Here is a 19,170-nt window from a genome sequence, read left to right as displayed (position 1 = left end):
CTTTGTGCTGCCCCCGTTTTGTAGTGTGACTCAGATCAGACCACAGCCAGTGAGGCGGGGTCCAGGCTGTCACACCAAGGGATTAGTGCTTCAGCCAGCTCAGAAGGCAGCCTTCAGTCACACCTCTGTCCCAGGTGTGACCTCCTTCATCCCTGCCTCGCATCCCACATGTAGCCACCCTCTGAACCAGCCCTACATAACCCTAAAGGCTTCCCCAGGAAAAATCTTTTCTGTGAAGTCTTCTGTGACTTGCCTTCCACGTTGAAACTTGAGAAGATTCCTCTTCTATTGCTACCAAAGCATGCTACCAAAGCATTACAGGTTTTTTTTCTTCTTGATCAAATGATATTGTTTGAAAACTTCTGTGTCATCTTGTGAAGCAAATTGTAAGTTGTCTGTAGGCATTTGAAAGAAAGAAATTATTTCCTCTTTATAGCGATTTTTCACCTTTACAAAGCTGATATGAATAGAAAGAGGTAGGGCAGAGAAGAAGGTGGTAATACACAAGAATAGCAGCAGTACTCAAACAGCTGTGATGATACAAGGATGTGAACAAGGCAAGATGTGTAGAGCAAAAGCATTATTTCCTTCAGTGGTGTAATAATCTGAGAGTAATTCTAATGAAGGATTTTTTTCATTGACAACCTTAAGTGGAAGTTACATTTTCTTTGTAATTCCTGTTAGGTAACCTCTAATTCTTTGAGAAAACAACAGACCTTTAGCATTTCCTGGTAGAACGCTTTATTTGATTGTGGTAGCACCTTCCATGCCAAGAGGCATCTTGCACAGACAATAGGTGTAAATCTCTTTATCTCCCTTTCCTAAGAGGTGGGCAAAGCAGGCCTGTGAGTAACTTTGGCTTTTTCTTTCTTTAAAAACCCATACCGATAAAAGGAAATAGTGCAGGCAGATTGACCCAAGAACAAGAATTTTTGCCTTGTGTTTTGTTTTGTTTTTGTCAAATCTTCTACCTTGAAGAAAAGCATAATTAGCTGGTTGGTTTTCCTGCTGTTTAAGGTGACAGTCTGACCTGTTTGCTTCAGGATTTGCTGACTTTTCAGAGGACTTCGTGTCACCCAGCAGGTGAAAATTATCAGAGTGCAGTAAGTCACAGTAGTCACACATAGGAGAGTCACTGCAGTCCAGCTGCTGCATTTGGAAAACAAGAAATGCTGTTATTATTTCAGTGACCCCCACATTTAAATTAGTCACTTGAAGCTGCTCCTGACTGAACTGCAGAGAGCGCTTCCTTACTAAGGGCCAAACTCATGACAGAATCAGTTTCTGTTATCTTCCATTTCCAGGGGTCTGTGACTTGAGTATTCTGAAAATGTAGGCAAAGGCTATAATCTTTTTCAAATACTCTGTACTTTTGGAAAATAGTAAGTTGAAGAAGTATCTGATTAAGCTCCTGCTGTTCTTATAATTTGTGGGCAGATAGTCCTGAGAGGTTAAAAACACATCTTCCACCTGCATCATAGAACATACCTCAACATTTAGAGGAACTCATATTTTTGCCATCACTCCTACACATAGGAGCAGACCTTGATTTCCACATGGAGGTGTAACCGTCCCAAAAACATCTGTCATTAGAATTGCCCACTGTTTCATGCTGCTGGTCAAAGAACTAAATCTACTTGTAGTATTTTGATAGCTCTTCTTCTTTCTGAATGTAGATGACATTGCCTGTAGTGAGAAATTTCTGAATATGAATGTGCACCAATTACTTATGCCAAAGGCAATGTTGCAATGGTTTTCCAAGAAAACATGGGCAGTCTTCGTCTTTTATATTCTGGTATTCAAAATTGAAGTTTTGAACTCCTCCAGAAGCAGCCTGTCTCAAACTCCATGGCATCCCGCAAAATCAGGCATCTGCTTAGGTGCTGAAGTTGTGCAGGATCCCAGCTACTGTTCTAAGGTAGCCACCAAGGCTAGGAAACAGTTCCAGGGGCAGGTCTTGACCACATACAAGAACACCCAGTTTTCCATTTCCCACCCTTGGGGTCATGGCAGAGAATGACAATGAATTTTACTCTGCCCTTCCTAGTCTTTGTCATCAAGAATTTCTTGCTTGGACAGTCTACTTGAGAGCAGACAAGTATTGAAGGAAATAACCCTATCCAAAAATTAATCCAGGATTTCAGCTTGTCCATTTTGACTTCCATAGCCAGTCTTCTGTAGAAGGAATGCATGAGTGTGGCACTTTTCAGATATGCAAAAAGTTGTGTACTCTAAGGTAGTTCAGAGTAAAAGACACAGTGAGAGGGTAGGCAGAGCTACAAAAAAGGGGGAACACAACAGGACTGGTTTGTGCCAGTCAGTGTGATGCACTGTGGGCTGCTTCACACCAGGCAATGTTTTAGAAGTACCTGAGAGTGGAAAATGCAGATGTGTTCAGGAGTACAAACCATGCTTAGGAGCCACAGGTTTTGAAGACATCGTCTGTGTATCTCTGGGCCTTCGTCCCATGCTGTGCTTTCACATGCTGATATGAATCAGTGTCTGGGCAGAGTCCTTTGCATAAGAGAGTTTCCTCTGAGGTCCTGTTTTTTCAGTGACCTCAGGTGTGCAGAGTCTCCTGAGTAAGAGAAGGAAGAGCAGCCTTCATGTGCTCTCTTGCTGCAGAGGTCAAGCTACTCCCTCCTGGACCTGTCCAGTTTCACGCACAGCTGATGTTATTAAAGCTCCTGGACTTAGTAATTTTCCACTAAGTAGCACCAGACACTGTGAAAACAGCAAAGGATTTAGCAAGTCTGAGAACAAAAGATTACATATGTTATCACTGTGCAAAATTAACTTTAAAGTCATAGCCAGTTCCTGAAAACAGATAAGTTCATCCTTGTATATGTAATAATTGCATTACCGGGATTCTTTTCATTTGTATATCAGCCAACTGGAATAGCTTTAATACTTTGAAAATAATAAGTAATTTGCCTTTTGTATCTGGTTGTCAAGCATATCTCTGATGCAGGATTAATTCATACTGAGATACTCTTTCCTCTACAAATTATTTTTTCCACATCTTTGATCTGTTTGCTGTACTTGAGCAACTCTCCAGGTAGCTCTTCTTTAAGCAACACCTGATTTAGGGTGTATATTTCAGTCATGATTCTGTGCCATGTCTGATGATTTCATTCAAATCCCAGGACAAGCTTTAGACTCTAAATCAAGATTAAAGCTATTCAGATGTAAGATTAAAAAAGGTTACATTGTCAGTACAGAAAGATGCCATGCATTAGTATTAAGACAAAAGGTAAAAGCCAAAATTTTATCTTACATTTTACTTTTTTTGCAATTGTAGGTCTTCATGGATCATTCAAATGCTGTCTTTTTAAATCATGCTAATATACCTTGAGAAGTACATAGCACACTTAAGACAGTAGGATTTCAAGGTGCTCAGCATATTACAATAGGCATCTCACTTCATGAAGAATGTGTAGTCATCTCTCCAAAAAGCAAACATTGCTGGGTTTGTCATGCATACTTTTCTCATAGTTACAGTCACATTTAGTTTGAATTAATGCACTGAATTAATGAATATATTGCTGGACACAGTTGCTGCCTTTCATTCAAGAAGCAGATGCTCTACATAAGAAATAGTTACACTCTTCCATGAAACCAGGGACTGAGAGAACATTAATCCTTATCCCAAACATGTCTTCATAAAAGGGAGACAGAGCCAGCATAGAGTACACAGCATTTCTGCCCAAACAGCTAAGTAAAAAAATGTTTACTTTCCTAGGCAGCAAAAATTAAAAAAAAAAAATTCAGCCAGTATGTAAGCTGAAGTAAACAGCTTTGAATAGAATGGGCACAGCAGTTAGAAAGGAGTTTGCGCTACATACACTTGGCCCAAGCCCATAGGTTTAATTCATGTTGCCACCTTTTAGCCAGCTCAGTTGATCTCTCAAAGTCATGGGTCAGGTTTCAGTCTAGTATGATGTGACTGCACTACCATAATAGCTCTCTGGGCTCCAAAAAGCGTCCAACAAAACCAAGAAAGTCAAGACCTCGGTATTCATAATAATTCCAAAATAGATAGGAGGCCATCTTCACTTGCTGTAGAGAAGCTTTAAATGGCAGAAACATTATTCTGAATAGTTATCAGCTAATGTATTTTCAGACTTGTTAATTGCTGTATACTAGCACCAAAATTAGACTTTTTATCTTTTCAGTATTGTTTTCCAAAGTGATTTGTTAGCCCTGTGAGGGGAAAATGTGCGCTTATTTGACTGATGTACATCTCCACTCAATACATTGAGCCACATATGGCTAATCAGTAGTGACCAAAAAGCTAAAAGCATATTCTGAAATCCTGAGTTTCATTTTTAGAAGTAATTTAAATAGTAAAATCAAGTTCTGCATATTTGCCTGCTGGTTTTTAATTTTACAGGTCACATTTCAGTTATATTTTCAGGTTTCCATTTGTAACCATAGGGGCTGAACACTTTGCTTTATAAAACTCTAATTGTGATGTCCATGTAGTCACTGCCTCCAGGTACCCGAGTGCTGTGCTTAACAAGTTCAGAGATAAAAATCATACAGGTTGACATCATAGAGAATAATCTGAATCCTTTCTTCTGCTCTTTATTATTTCTAATGTGAAGGGATATTTGATAGGAAAGAAAATGCCAGCTGCTGTCACAGAAATTTTGCTCAGATAGAGGAGATATTATTAGTAACTATAAAAACAGGCTTTCTAAATGGAATCTGATATACCCCAGTATCAAGACTTTACATCAGGCAAATAAAAAAAATATTTTCTCTTCCTTATATAAAATGTGGTTATTTGTATGTAAAACAGGGACATATCCCTGTGATTTTGTGTCCCTTATAGCATAAAAGTTGGTGTGGGGAAAGCTAATAATTATTGTTATTAATATTAAAATGTTATATACAGTATGTATTAATATTCTTTAGTTCCAGCCTACTGTCATTCCTGACTTCCCAGATTCAACAAAGAGAGGGAAAACAGATTTTTTTTTGGCATTGGATGGGACTGCATGTCTATGTGGGTCAATGATGGTCAGGAATCAACCAACTTAGAACACGGTTCATAATGACCATTCCAGGGTAGAGCAAAAGATGAATACAGATATTTGACTATAATTATATGTTACTCCAGAGGTGCTACCACCATCACTGATAGGCTCAGCCGTGGCCAGCAGTAGGTCCAGCTTGGAACTGGTTCCATCAGACATGGGGGAAACTTCTGGCAGCTACTCACAGAAGTCACCCATGTAGACCCCCTGGTATCAAAACTTTTCCACGTAAACCCAGTGCATGTGTATATAGAAGATCTCAGTCCAAGTTCCTCATTTGAAAACAATCTAAATGGAAATAGATTTAATTTAAAATTCTGTCTGCATTTTATTTATGTCTCTTTTTTTGCCATTCTTCTTTCCTCCGACTATGAACAGATGGGGAACTTTCCATACCAAATGAAGAAGGAGCTTTGGAGAATGGACAGCCTCTGGGCTCTGGGCTGAGCTCCAGCCAGGTGTCCCTGCCAGCCCTAGCAGAACTGGAGTCAGTCCCAGCATCTGTGGAACCCTGCTCATATGAAGTGCTCCCAACCACAGAGATCATGGATGGGACAGGTAACATCTCATTTATGTTACGGTGTAGATACTCTAAGCTGTTTGAAACAAGTTTTTGACTTCTAACATTTGGTGTTTAGCCCTGAGAAATCCTTGTCAAAATGAAGGTCTTCTGGTGTAGAAGGAGGTGACAGTATAGAGATTGTCACTGAATGCTCCACAAGAAATTTTGACTGACATGATGGAGAATTAATGCTCTACCTCTAGGCCAGTAACCTCTCTCAGAGTGAGGCAAAACCCCTGCACTTTGTGAACATGTAAAAAGCAGGTTTCCAGCTCTCTGTCTACATCTCAGATGTACCAATGAGCTCTAGAGCAGAGAGCTTACAACACTTTTGAGCCCTGGGGTACAACTTTGTGCCCTCTACCTGCCCCATGGTGCTGTCTGTAGTTCCCACCACACATCTGTCAGTAACTAACACAGTCAGCTGCCCTGCCCTGGGTGAGGCTGGCTGCTCTTCTTCCCCAGCCTGTGCAGGGAGACAGTAATGCTCTACATCTAGGTTAGCTCCTCTTTCTGCATCAGGTTGTGCTGCTGAGAGTTGTGGACAAAGGTCAAGTGAGGAAAAGTGAGCAGTAGAAGTTGTCATCCGTGATCTTGCACAGCTATGCAGCCTTTTCAAAACAGAGTAGGCCCCGTGAGGTGCTTTTTACATTTAACAGGGTAAGTTTACAGATCACCTGCTAACATATCTGGTCCTAGGCAAGCTGTGGTGACAGACCATCAGAGATGTGACATTATAAAACCTGATTTGTGTTCCTGATGTGGAAGTACTACCCAGCCTGGATGGGAGCTGGCTTCTCTCAGAAGTAATGGGAAATTTGGCTGTTGTGTAGATGTGTGTTACTCTTTCTCTTTTATTTTCTTTCTTTCCTTCTTTCCTCCTTTCTACGTTATACGATGTTTGAGTGAAATCTATGAGTCATTGCTAATCTGCATTGCTGTGCTGCTTTTCTTGTCTGACTTCGGCTGTATCTGCTGCTGCTTTGCTCATAACGTTGTTGCGTCTATGATGTGGTTGTGTCCTCCAGTGTCTGAAGAGAGCCCCACATCCAATGAATCCGGCGTCCTCCTGTCCCAAGATCCTACAGCTAAACCAGTCCTGCTACTTCCCCCCAAAAAATCTGCCGCTTTCCCTGGAGACCATGAGGACACCCCAGTGAAACAGTTGTCCCTCCTCAAACAGCCCCCTGCCCTGCCTCCTAAACCTATTGCCAGGATTGCCAGCCACTTAACTGGTAAGTAGGTATTCCTGGACCCTCAGCCCCACCGTTTCCCTTATAGGAAAAGCTGCCTTTGTAGCAAGGTTCTCAATGTTCTTCCTCTTTCTGTAACTCTGTTTGCACTTGTGTGTGTGCTGGTGATGTACGTGCTGTACCTAGGGCAGGGATCGTGAAATCTTCAGACTGCACCTTCATCAAGGTTGCTCCAGGGGCACTTCCTCTCTCAGCTCTAATTGCTTAAGACCACTGTGGCATTTCCTAACCCTCCTCACCCTTATTCATCAAGAGCTACCATCACCACTGAAATTGCAGGATGTGCTTTGATGGGAAAGGAAGTATCAGAAAAATACTAGGATATCTTTAAATGCCCTTAATGAGGAAAGGCGTGAGAGTTGAGGGGAAAGGGAGAGTTTTGATTTCTCCTTTTGCAATTTGTTGCTTGTCCCCTCGACCGCCATATGGGCAGGTCTCCCTCCACACATCCTGTATCTTTCCATATGTTTGTCTTTGACTTGCCCCTGATCCTTATACAGGTAATTCTGTCCCGTGACTTCTTGCCATTTTGCCTCAGTATTTACATTATCTTCCAAACTGCTCCCCCTTTCCACCCCTGCTCTGACTAGTCCCCTCCAATTAGTGAGTCCAGCTCCAATTCCCAATCACCAGCATTTTGATGTCCTGTGCTTTATGCTGCCATTTAGCTCTCACTGCATGGAAGGTAGCAACAGTAAACAACACAGGCTCTGTTTTGTGTTCCACATGTTTTCACAAGTGTCCAGGCTCTTTGGGATTCAAAGTTCTAGGTGAATGTGGAAGGAGGGTGGGTGTGTCTCCTCCTCCCAGTCTCTCATTTCAACTGCTGATGAAAATAGCTTCCCTAAATGCTTGCCTGCACCTTTTGAACAGTGTGCTCATAATTGCAGCTGCTGCACAGCAGGCAGCATCTCAAAATCCTGAGTTGAATATGAGGTGTGGTTCATCTTTGTAGTGGGGCAGCTACCAGTCTTCCCCTGGGTTGATCTTGTCTTAATCCTGCCCTGATATTTTCAGAACTGATGTGAGAAATGCTCTGCCCACATTTATGTATTGTAGATTTTCTTTTCAGACAGTTAACACCCATTTTATTCAGGTTTAATATCTATATCAGGAAAGTGCTCATTAGGAAAGAACATGTTCTGGTTTTCTCTCATCTCTACGTAGTCTCTTCATGTTTCTGTTTGGATGACCACACTTTTTTGTCCTGTATAGTTCTGTACATTTTATGTGAAACCTCTTTACTTTCTTACCTGCCAAAATCTGCACATAATAGTTAGTATCTTGCCCTTTGCTACAAACTGAATGGGTGGTCCTGCAGCCTGCAAGGCCAGGTAGCAGTATTCATGGCTTCACCTAAGGACAAAACCAGCTTCCTGTGATCTCCCCTAAAACTCTGTCCCAATTACAAGAAGTTGTTCAGAAATGAGGCCAACATGTAAGAAATAAAAATATAGGAATAACATAGGAAAAAACTCAGGTCCTTGGTTCATAAGCCATTCTTTTGTAACAGATACCAGAAGAATCAAAGGATGAGGGCTTCTGGAGTAGTTTTGTTTTTCCACAGTTGGAAATTTTGTGTGAAGTAGAATCAGGCTCAAGTTATCAGCATAAGTGCGTTGCTTGATGGTGATGACTTTCCAATGGAAGTGAAACAGAACTGTGACTCCTCTGGTGTGGCCTCTTGTGGTGGCCTTCACTGATGTCTCATCCAGTCCTATATAAAGTCTTGTAAGTGAGTATAGGTAGACTCTTGTACATGCGTGTACAAAACCTTCAGGGTAAAGGAAAGGAGACTCAAATTTAGTTGTAGAGCCATAATTTAATTGACAGTATTCCTGCTGGTACTGCAACCCTCACTTATACATTCCTTATAAATAAAAGTATTCAGCTTGTTCTAAAGGGTCCATTTACTTTGGTGGTCCAAAGGATATAAGTGTTGCTCAGTGCCTTGTGTTCTCCAGTGGTAATTATATTAGCCATGTACAATCTTTGGAAATGAGCAATCAATCCTAATGAAGCATCCTCCTCAGTGAGAAGCAGAATTAATGCTATTCTTTTTCTAATCACTCCAGAGACTTCCTTTGCTTGGGAGTGAGAAAACAAGCAAAATCTGAACTCTGGCATTCAAAATGAAAACTTTTCATTTCTTGCTGAATACACAGTTTTCTACTGAAGAATTTTTGAGAAGGTTGAAGGACAAATTAAAACATATCAGGCATGGCTAGTGGAGAGTGACAGAGGTTTAATGGTCTGGTAGTTCTTTTCAAAAGACTATGAGAGGAAATGTGATCCTGTGAAGGGTTCAGGTACACATGTGAAAAGGGAGAAGCAACTCAACTTCTATCTACATACATATATATATATGCATGTATACGTGTACATAAGTGTATCTATTTAATAGAAAGATGTTTTGTACAAACATATATTAAAAAGTCACTACAGACGTGGTCAGAGGAAAAAAAAAAGGAAAAATATTTTAAAAACAAACCTTGAGGGAAAAAAGTCAGACCACCTCTTGCTGTGAAAAGATTCCAAAGTTCTTAAAAAAGTTATGCAGACTGACTTGCAGGGCTTGACAAAGAATTTATGACAGGTTTTAGAAATGGAAAAGAAACATTCCTTTCCTCTGAAAGCATTTTGAGCCATCTCAAATATCTATCTGCCTGTGCCAAGACAAAGATTGGCCTTTCAACTGATAAGAAATGCACATAAAAGAGCAGACCTAAATAAACACGTAAGAGCACATTTAATTTTGTGGTGAATGGAAATAAAAAAAAATCCATTTAAAGGTGGAAGGAAGAGAGAATTGCCTCTAGCAAATATAAATCACACAGCCTTGGCATGCTTCTTCTCAAGGCTGAGGCTCTGTAGGGATGGGACACTATAGAAACAGTGCCAGAGCCAAGAGCAGACTGCAGGGCAGCCACTGGGAGTGGTACCAACACTGCTGCAGAAGATGCTCCATGCTTTTCCTCACGCCATGTCCTGTGGTTTTGATGGTGCTGCCTCCATCAAGGGAACATCCCTGTCACAGCACTGGGTGTGGAAGTGCTCACATAAGCCCTAGAAGACAGGCAATTCCAGGAGAAAAACATGAGCCTTAACTGTTTTGTTACCACTGTGTTCACTGCTCTGCATGTCCTGTTGGCCAGTCACCTCCTGGTGAGCCTTGTCCTGGTTTTCAAACATGATTAGCATTAGACTGATTAGTATGAGACACTGTTCACAAGATAGAACTTCTTTTGTTGTTTTATTTCTCTGATATTCACGTGCAGAACCCAGGCATTTAGGACACTTCGAGCTTCCTTCACTGAAAATTTAGGAAGAGTTGAAATAATTACCTGGGACCAAATTTAATTGGGGTTCTGGTGTTCAAGTCCCCAGTTAATAAAAAAATCTTTAATGGTCAAGTGAGAGGACTGCTAGGCATGTCTGATTTGATAGACCCCAGTGTTGTAAAGTTCTCTTTGATCTTGATTCATTAAGCTGTTAATTTTCACCAGAGCAGATAATGCTTTCTGAAATTAATTAGATATTTTTCAACTGAATCACCAATAACCCATAAAGCTCCTAAAACACCAGAGAACAAAATATGTGCCATTAAGATGGGATCTCAGGAGCACTTGAGTCTGTTTGAGCCAAAATTCAGCCTAATATTAGAATAGGATGTAGCTTTGGTTATATCTGGCCAATATCTATTCCATTTAAGCTTTTTGCATTCTTTTGCTTTTTTTTCATTCAATATTTTGAAGAGACACATAGCACGTTTTTAGTTCTGATACTGGGCTTTCTAGTTATGTCTGTGTAGATTCAGAACTAATTTATAATTAGAGGGACACATTTAATAGGGTACAAAATATTGAAAATCCTCGAAATTTGCTTCTTACAATGCAGACAAGACAAGAATGAGGTTTGAGAGCACGAATGCCTGGGGTCCTGGTGCCTTGCCAACACACAGCTGGTTATAAGTGACAACTTTGTAAAAGTTTTTACAACTACAATTTGTCCAGTAAATACTCTGGAATATTTTATAATGCAGTGGTCACATATGTATCAGAAGACTCCCTGTAGATGAGCCCAAGGCATAATCCAGAAGCTTCCTCCACAGTGATGTTACCTCCAGCTGCCTGCTCTGGCCGGCTACATTCATGAAGGGAGGTTACATTCGCATGAAGACAATGGACAGTTCTCTCACTGCGTGTCAAGGGAGAAGCAGCAGAGCAAAAGCAGTTCTCCTTCACCAGGTTCTCATGGAAACTGGACCCTGGTGCAGTTTCTCTCTTTATAATTCCTCTCTGTGATTCTTCCTGGAGAGGAGTACATATCACATACAGGCATCAGGAAATCTTCTCGTCTTTGAAACCCTTTCCAAGGCCCTGCACAGGAATTCATGCAGAGCTATACTTTTCAGCCTTTAGGGATAATCATGCCTTGCTTTTGTTCTCCATATTCAACCTGAATCTTGAATGCGTATGTGGTACAGAAGAACAGCAAAGAATTCCGTCTCAAATCTTCCCCAAAAGACATGACTGCAGATCTTGCTATAGTCAGGAGGAGATGCATGGCAAACCTTTGAGAACAGTTTTTGACTTCTCAAAAAGTCATTGAAACAAGAAAAGAGACTCTCGCCATTTAGGCACAAGTGATTACAGGAAAGAAGACCTGAAAAAGCAAAAGTTACTTGTCCAAATGGGGACAGTAAATATCAGGCACATCACCCCATGGAGCTCCCTCAATAAGCCACACTGTTTTTTGCACTGTTTGTTGGTTTGAGGGAGTTTTTTGCACATTATTTTACATAATTAATTACTTAGGAGGAAGAGTGTCTCATTAACTTTATGACAAGCTGTATTACTTGTATTACTTACTAGCTGTATACAGTACAGCAAAGGTCACAGTGTAAGGTCATTCAGGTGAGGAAAAAGACCTCAGCAGATCTTAAATCCAGCCTCCTGCTCAAAGCAGAGCCAGGTATGGGATCAGACCAAATTGCTTGGGCTTTTGACCAGCTGGGTGTTGAAAACGTCAGAGGATGCCAGCTGTACAACCTGTCTGGATAAACCTGTTCCACTAACTGCCTCTTCTCATGGCAGGGAAGACACTTTCCTTATAATCCAGTCTTGAACCTCTTTCTTTTCACTTTTGTCCACTGTCTTTCCTTCTCCCACCACACACCACTGAAGAGTATCACCTTATTGATAACTTGTAGGTACTGGGAGGCAGCTCTTAAGTGTTCCCCTCACAAGCTGTCTTTGCTCCAAGCTGAACATAACTCAGTACCTCTGGTGCTCTAGCCCTCAGCCACTGCAGTGACCCTGTTCTCAACTCATTCTGTTCTTTTGATATCTCTCCTGGTGGACACTAAGCTTGCACGGTAGTCTAGACACAGTCTAAGGACCAGTGAATAGAAGGGAATCCTTCTATCAGTAGCAGAATCTCCTGGCTGTGTTTCTTCTTGTACCACCCAGGAGTCTGTTGTCCTTCCTTGCTGTCAGGGTACAGCACTGCCTTACATTTGGCAAGGAGTCCACAAAGAGCAACACAGCCAGCTCTGCCACAAGCCCAGGATCCCCAGGCATGTCCTCCTTCTCCATGCAGTAGTTCAGCTGGGGCAGAATTTGAAGATTTTGATGAGCCTTTCTACAATCCCTGCTGCAGCAACCTTTGCTGCCATGCATCCAGAAGTTCCTTGCACCCCATCTGCAGCAGTTGTGTCTTCAATGTGTGCTGAGTAATTCTACAGCCATGTTCAGTGACTAAGCATCAGACTTGGTGTATATGGTTCACAGCTCCAGTGTACCACTAACACTTCAGAAGAACCATATAGTAGCAAATCTGTGCAACAAATAAACCTATATTTATCTCATGAACACCCCAAAAGAAATATAGTAACTACAGATGTTAGCAAAATGATATGGAAAGAGTAAGGGATGGCCTGCTTGTCAAAATTCTGATGTGTAGCAAATATTGTGGCATCCACAACTGTCTTTTAAGTAATTGTTTATCATCAAGAGTGGAGAGGTTGATGTCTTTTTTATCAACTCTAGCATACAAGTTATTACACAGTGCTGAGTGGTCACATCCCCACTGGGAACCAACATCTTGCAAAATTGCTCATTATTCTTTTGAGCATGAAAAACCTCAGCCAGAAGAGATTAATCAGCCTTGCACACCTGGCTTCACACAGTTTGCTTCTTTTCAGTTATGAGTGCTTTGTGCAATGATTTAATACTCTGGTAATGTTTCACTGAGAAGACACTTACCATAGATTCCTTGTTCTTATTTCCCCTGTCCAGCTTCTTACTCATCTACTGATGCCTATGTCTGATGTATATTCCATGGGGGAGACAGTAATTGTTACTATCTCTGGTTCATAAATCATGTACATTGTGACATTAAAGCAAACAGAGGAAAGAACTGTAAAACTCAGTCATCTCACATGCAGGGAGAAATTGTTCTGTCCCTTAGTGTAGATGATGGTAGCACAGTTCCCAACAGCATTCCCAGAGCCCATGGATTTGGGCAAGGCTACTTGTTCAGCATAGTCACTGATCAGACCACACATTAAAACTTGCAATACCAAGGTCTCCATTACTGGTGTCAATGAAGATACACAGTTACATTTCCCAGCAAATTGTACTAATTCTCCTTTTAACCATTTTATTTAAACAAAGCAGAATTCTCCTGCAGGTGGAGGACAGACAAGCAGATTTAATGCCTCTGGTCATTTCTAAGTCTGTTTTGGTATTAAGACCATATTCAGACAAGCTCAAGAACCTGGCTGTAACACAGTCAGCCTGAATGAGGACATTAAAAATAATGGGCACAATTTTTGGCAGGTGTCCAGTGGAGTCACTCAGCACTGGTACCATTGAAAACATGTTAATGTGAAGCATTTGTTTAAATTTAAGTGGAAGCTGAAGGTCCAAACCTTTGTTGTGCGGAGTCAAACCAAAGTGTGTGCATCTGATTCATGCTGGAATGAATATGTGGCTGCTCAGGATAATTAAGCTAGACTTGTGCTCCTGTACAATTCCAGAGCTGCAGTGCCTGTGCCACAACTCTACTGCATGAATACTTGCATGAGAAAAGAAATTTTCACTGTATTTAGAAGAAGGAAGGAAGGAAGGATTCCTGTTTGCTTTATACCTGAACTGCTCTGATCTTCAGGATCCCAAAAAGCAGAAAACACAAATGATCCTTCCAGTTATTCTTTTGTCAAAAGACAGAGATGCCTGCAGTTGGGATCTTTTTGAATTCACCATTAAGGAGGGCTGCCACAGAGTGATGGGGCATCCAGGCACAAGCACTGTCAAATGAAGACTTTAATTGACATGCTGCAGAAAAGGATCTTAAACCAACCTGTATTTGTCAAAATGGAAGTGCAGATCTTAGTGTAGTCTTTGTAATTCAGGACAAGCTCTAGAAGTAAAATTGCCTGAAGGATAAATGTGTGAAAAAACCCACTTTTTTTACTACAAATCCCATAGGAGCTTTATTCTCAGGGCTCTATACAATTTACTCCTTACTCTTTCTGTTACTTACCTTTAATTGAAGAGTGTGTTCTTTTATGCAGGATACACAAAGGAAATGTATGCAAATAACATATTTGTAAGAAAAACAAGGTGACTTGAAGACCTTTGTGTGATTGAATAGAAAATCCTGAATGTGGTTTGTTTTTTTTTTCTTTTACTGCTTTGGCAAACCCATGAGTTAAATTTCAGCCTTCGTAGAGCCATCAGAAGAGACAACATGTTAAGTGGATTTAATATTACATTGAAAGGCAGAAGACTTGGATTCTACTCTCTATAGCCCTTCCACTCTGCAATGTGGGAAGGCCACTTTTTCTCCATACCCCTATGTCATGGTGTAACTCCAGCCAGCAGCCAAGCCCCACTTAGCCCCTCACTCACTCCCCCACCAGTGGGGTCAGGGAGAGAATCAGAAGGGTAAAAGTATTAGGACCATATTCAGTCAGGCTGAGAAAATGAATGAGTTGAGATAAAGACAGTTCAATAGGGAAAGCAAAAGCCATGCACACAAGCAAAGTGAAACAAAGAATGTGTTCACTGCTTCCCATGGGCAGGCAGGTGTTCAGCCATCTCCAGGAGGGCAGGGCCCCATCACATGTAATGGCTCCTTGGGAAGACAAACACCCCCCCTCCAAACATCCCCCCCTTCCTCCTTCTTACCTTCACTATACATGCTGAGCATGATATCATATGGTCTGGAATATTCCTTTGTTCACTTAGGATCACCTGTCCTGGCTTCCCATGCATCCCAGGTTTCCCTCCACTGTGTTGCAGTTCAAAAGGCAGAAAAGGCCTTGGCTCTGTGCAAGCCCTGCTCAGCAATAACAAAAACATCTCTATATTATCAACTCAAACTTTGTTCAGCACAAATACAAAACAGCCCCATACCAGACACTGTGAAGAAAATTAACTCTATCCCCTCCAAAACCAGCATGCAGCATTTCATCTTTGCACTCCCTTGAACCCCTCTGTGTAGTAGCCTATAAACACTCTGGAGAGGGGGAAGGCTTACACTGTCAATGTGTTGTTCCTAGCATAGCAAAACCACTAATATCAAGTGGATGCTGTGGAAGATGTGACTAGCACTAAAATAACTCAAGAGACATATCTGAACTTAGCTCATGGTCTTTTTTCACCTTACAATCCGTAATCATTTTTAAGAAGTGTTACTGCTTGCTAGTCCTAATATCAAACTTGTGTACCCTGGCTATTAGATATGGATAGAAGTCCAGGCAATACCCAGAGCAAGCCAGGAAAGAAGGAAAGAATGAAGGGAATTGGGGGGGAGGATAATTTAAACCAAAAAGAACCAGTTTGTATAGTCTGGAAAAAGACTATGGAAATCTGGTAGCATTCAGAATAGTGATGAACTTTGGAGAGCAGCATCTAACTCCCAAGCTTCTTCAGGTCAAAAGAAGATTCTGGCCCTGCAATTCCCTTACCATGTTGTAGCAGAGGAGTGGACAGAAGCAGCAAGAGAACAAAGGTCATACAAGCCTCACAGAGCTACAGTGCGGAGACAAATGTGTTCAGTATTTCAGGCTGGAAAGGGCCTGGCCTTCCTCCTAGAGACAAACTTAGAGTTGTTGCTCACAGTGTATATATTTTCTCTCTCTTTCACTCTTAACATGGTTTGTGACCATTTCCCCCATTCATCTTGGCAACTACTAGCCCTCATGTTACTTCTTTTCCCTTCTGAAAATATTTCACAATGCAACTCCAAAAATCTCCAACTCAGTTGAGTTCTGGAAGAGAGGTTTGCTTGTGGACCTCTCACTGATTTCTCATTGAAGTCAGTGAAGTCTTTTCCTGTCTGATGAACTATGGGCTTCAGTGAATGTTTTAAATAGAGTTAAAAAGGTAAAATTCAGTGCTTTAGTCCAGAGAAAAATGCCTGCCACTTCTGCAAAAGAATGCATTAGTCCTAACAACCTAGTGCCCTTTAACTTTTCTCCTCATGTACCCTCCATTTTTCCAAACCTGTCCTGTTTAGTATTCAAACCTTATTTCTTTTCTCTTTGGCCCTGTAATGTAATTTTTTACACCAGATGTTTTGCACATGTCAAAGCTGTAAGAAGTGTGACTTGTAGTAATTGTACTGCAGTGGCTGAGATAGATCAGAAATCCCTGAGCTTTTGCTCTGGCAGTGATGGTGGTGAGTCATCCTGTAACTTCAGACACTGAATTGCTCTCATCCTAATTGCTCTCCCCCTATTTGTGTGCCTGTTGAGTGGAAGAAGTTGCATCTACCTCACAGGGCTATTTTGGAGGATTAGGGCTTTAAAGTATGCCACAAGCCTTGTTAAGTATTGCTTAATGTGTTTATTAGGGGCATGCACAGCCCTGGGATGTTTTTTTGTGAGACTCAGGAGTGCTGCAAAACAACAGTGTTTTTCTGGAGACCATGCTGAGCATACAATAGGAGTTGTCTGTCACAAGAAGTGTGCACTCTCCTATGTTGAGTAGCAACCTCTGTACCTGCTCACCCAGGCAGATACTCTCATCTCCTTCTTACTGACATGAAAATTAACACCTGCGCTCTCTTTCTTTCTTTTAGATCCTGGCGCTCCTGTGAAACTGCCTTGTATGCCAGTTAAACTGTCACCTCCACTACCTCCAAAGAAAGTCATGATTTGCATGCCTTTAGGGGGGCCAGACCTCTCTCTCTCATCCTATTCCACGCAGAAGAGCTCCCAGCAGCCTTTGACCCAGCAGCATCACACTGTCCTGCCATCCCAGTTAGCAGCTCACCAGCACCAGCTCCAGTACGGCAGCCACAGCCAGCACCTTCCTTCTGGGTCCAGCACGTTGCCCATTCACCCTTCAGGGTGCCGCATGATCGAGGAACTGAACAAAACGCTAGCCATGACCATGCACAGGCTAGAAAGGTAATGGACCAACATTTTTAGCATTCCATACTGGTGTGCACTGATTCCTGCTAACTCAGCATTGAAGGCATCACTTGAGTTATGTTCCTAGGACTTGAATGAGGTGTCTCCTCTGGGGTCTAACAGCTTCAGGGCAGAGTCATTTCTGCAGAAACAGAGGCAGAGGAAGAGCCTTTCCAGACTTGTTTGACAAGTTTGTGGCTGAAAGGAAATAAAGACCAAATTTCCTGAACACCATTGTCCCATTCAAGGAAGTAGTTAATACAGCCAATGGAGATTTTAATAGGACATGCCTGGCTTGCAGTAGGTACTGCTGAGGCATAACTGCAGAGCTCCAGTTGTGTGGAGGATTGCTAAATGCAAGGAGAGCAGGATTCATAAAAGAGCAATTAGAATCTAGTGTGCCACTCCAGCAGGGCGTCTGATTAGTATTACCAATTAGCTCAAAACAATCTATGTGGACTTCCTACAAGTCACTTAGAAGGGTTTTAATACAGTATTTAGATTACTTAAATTAATTTAAATTAAATTATGTGTTTGATCTTAAAGTAAGTATTTAACTCATTCCACAGCAGTTACCTTCTTAGCCATTTGCATCTGGCAAGAGGTAGAACATTTGATCAGAAATGCCTTACCCACCTTGGCGCTGTTTTTTGTTATTGTCACTTATGAGTATCTCTGAATGTTTCTCCAAGTAGTCTGAGTAAGTGAAGCATGTTGTATAAATGCAAGCTGCCCTCATAGACTGCAACATCAGCAAGCTTTGGAAAATTTATTTCACCTTGCAGAGCAAAACTGAAAAAGTCCCAGAACAGGGAAGATGGATGAAAAATTACATGTTTTATTTAGTACCAAGGACAGATTTGTAGCCACCTTGTTCTAGGAGCATCAGATCATCCTTTTATACAGGAAGGCAAAATATTTGGTCTAAGAGAAAAAATGCTTAATGATTTACCCCAGTATTTCTGTCTGATAACTGATAACTACCTTCATTATATTCCATAGTTGGAAACAACTGGATTGTTGATGGCAGTTTCTCCATACTGCCTGAAAAAGAGTCTGGAGACCAGAGGCTGTCTCACACTGCCAGCTTATTTTAGTACCAGAATACTGACACATCTGTGATTACATCATGGGGCTAATATTTCTACAGTATGGGGGAGTTCTCAGCTGGAGAAAAACTACTAGGGCTATGAAGGAGATTCTTATTCCTGTCTGTGAAAGAGCTGTAGAGGTAGGATAGAAAGAGTATCCCCTACTGCCATACCCAGTGATTACCCGTTTACCTCTCACATTGACAGCATGGCTGGTCTGTGCCTCTACACCATTCCAAAATTCAATGCACCAGGCACAGAGCATTGCTGTTGTCTCCCCAAGGCTCCTTTGGGGCTGCATTGCCCATGCTGTCCCCAGCTTAGGTTGGACGTCTTAATGTCTGGCTCACACGGTGTGCAGAAGGCCCTTTGTCATCCTGAGCCCAGTGACATCTCTCAGAGCATGACTTCACTGCGGCATCTGTTGCCCCACAGCAATGAATGCTCCAGTTTCTAGTCATCCATCATGTTTATGTCTACAAATACGTTTAACTGATTTAAAGAAGGTGATGCTGTTTGGATTAAACTATTAATTTGAAGCTGAAGCTCTGCTGCTTGTTAAAAACTGAATAAGCAAGCAATCATGTACCAGTGTGAAGCAATTGTTTCCTTTTGCAGTTAATAAGAAGAAAACAAGAAAAGGTTGGGTACTGATATTTCACATTTAAAAATAATATAAATCGTAGTTCAGGATATTGCAGGCAGATTTTTCATAGCCTTTTTTTATGCTGATTAACTGTTAGTTAAATCACAGATTAATGTATTGAGTACTTTGTTCATGATCCTTGTCAAAGCA

General features: G+C 41.4%; 1 protein-coding gene across 8 annotated transcripts in view; it reads left to right on the top strand.

Annotated features, from left to right (window-relative positions):
- Positions 1–19,170, top strand: part of PHACTR1 (phosphatase and actin regulator 1) — a 325,876-nt gene that overhangs the window by 251,590 nt on the left and 55,116 nt on the right. For 6 of the 8 annotated variants that reach the window (XM_059472153.1, XM_059472144.1, XM_059472127.1 and 3 more), the window contains 3 exons: positions 5,421–5,600; positions 6,633–6,839; positions 16,950–17,280. In XM_059472153.1, the coding sequence (XP_059328136.1) occupies positions 5,421–5,600; positions 6,633–6,839; positions 16,950–17,280 (718 nt within the window). The remainder of the gene's footprint in view (positions 1–5,420; positions 5,601–6,632; positions 6,840–16,949; positions 17,281–19,170) is intronic. The other 2 variants (XM_059472178.1, XM_059472170.1) reach the window with 1 other exon arrangement.

The sequence above is a fragment of the Ammospiza nelsoni genome, chromosome 1 (genome assembly GCF_027579445.1).
Source record: "Ammospiza nelsoni isolate bAmmNel1 chromosome 1, bAmmNel1.pri, whole genome shotgun sequence".
Classification (NCBI taxonomy): Eukaryota; Metazoa; Chordata; class Aves; order Passeriformes; family Passerellidae; genus Ammospiza; species Ammospiza nelsoni.
The sequence above is the reverse complement of the archived record's forward strand: the minus strand, read 5'-3'. Positions and strand labels throughout refer to the sequence as shown.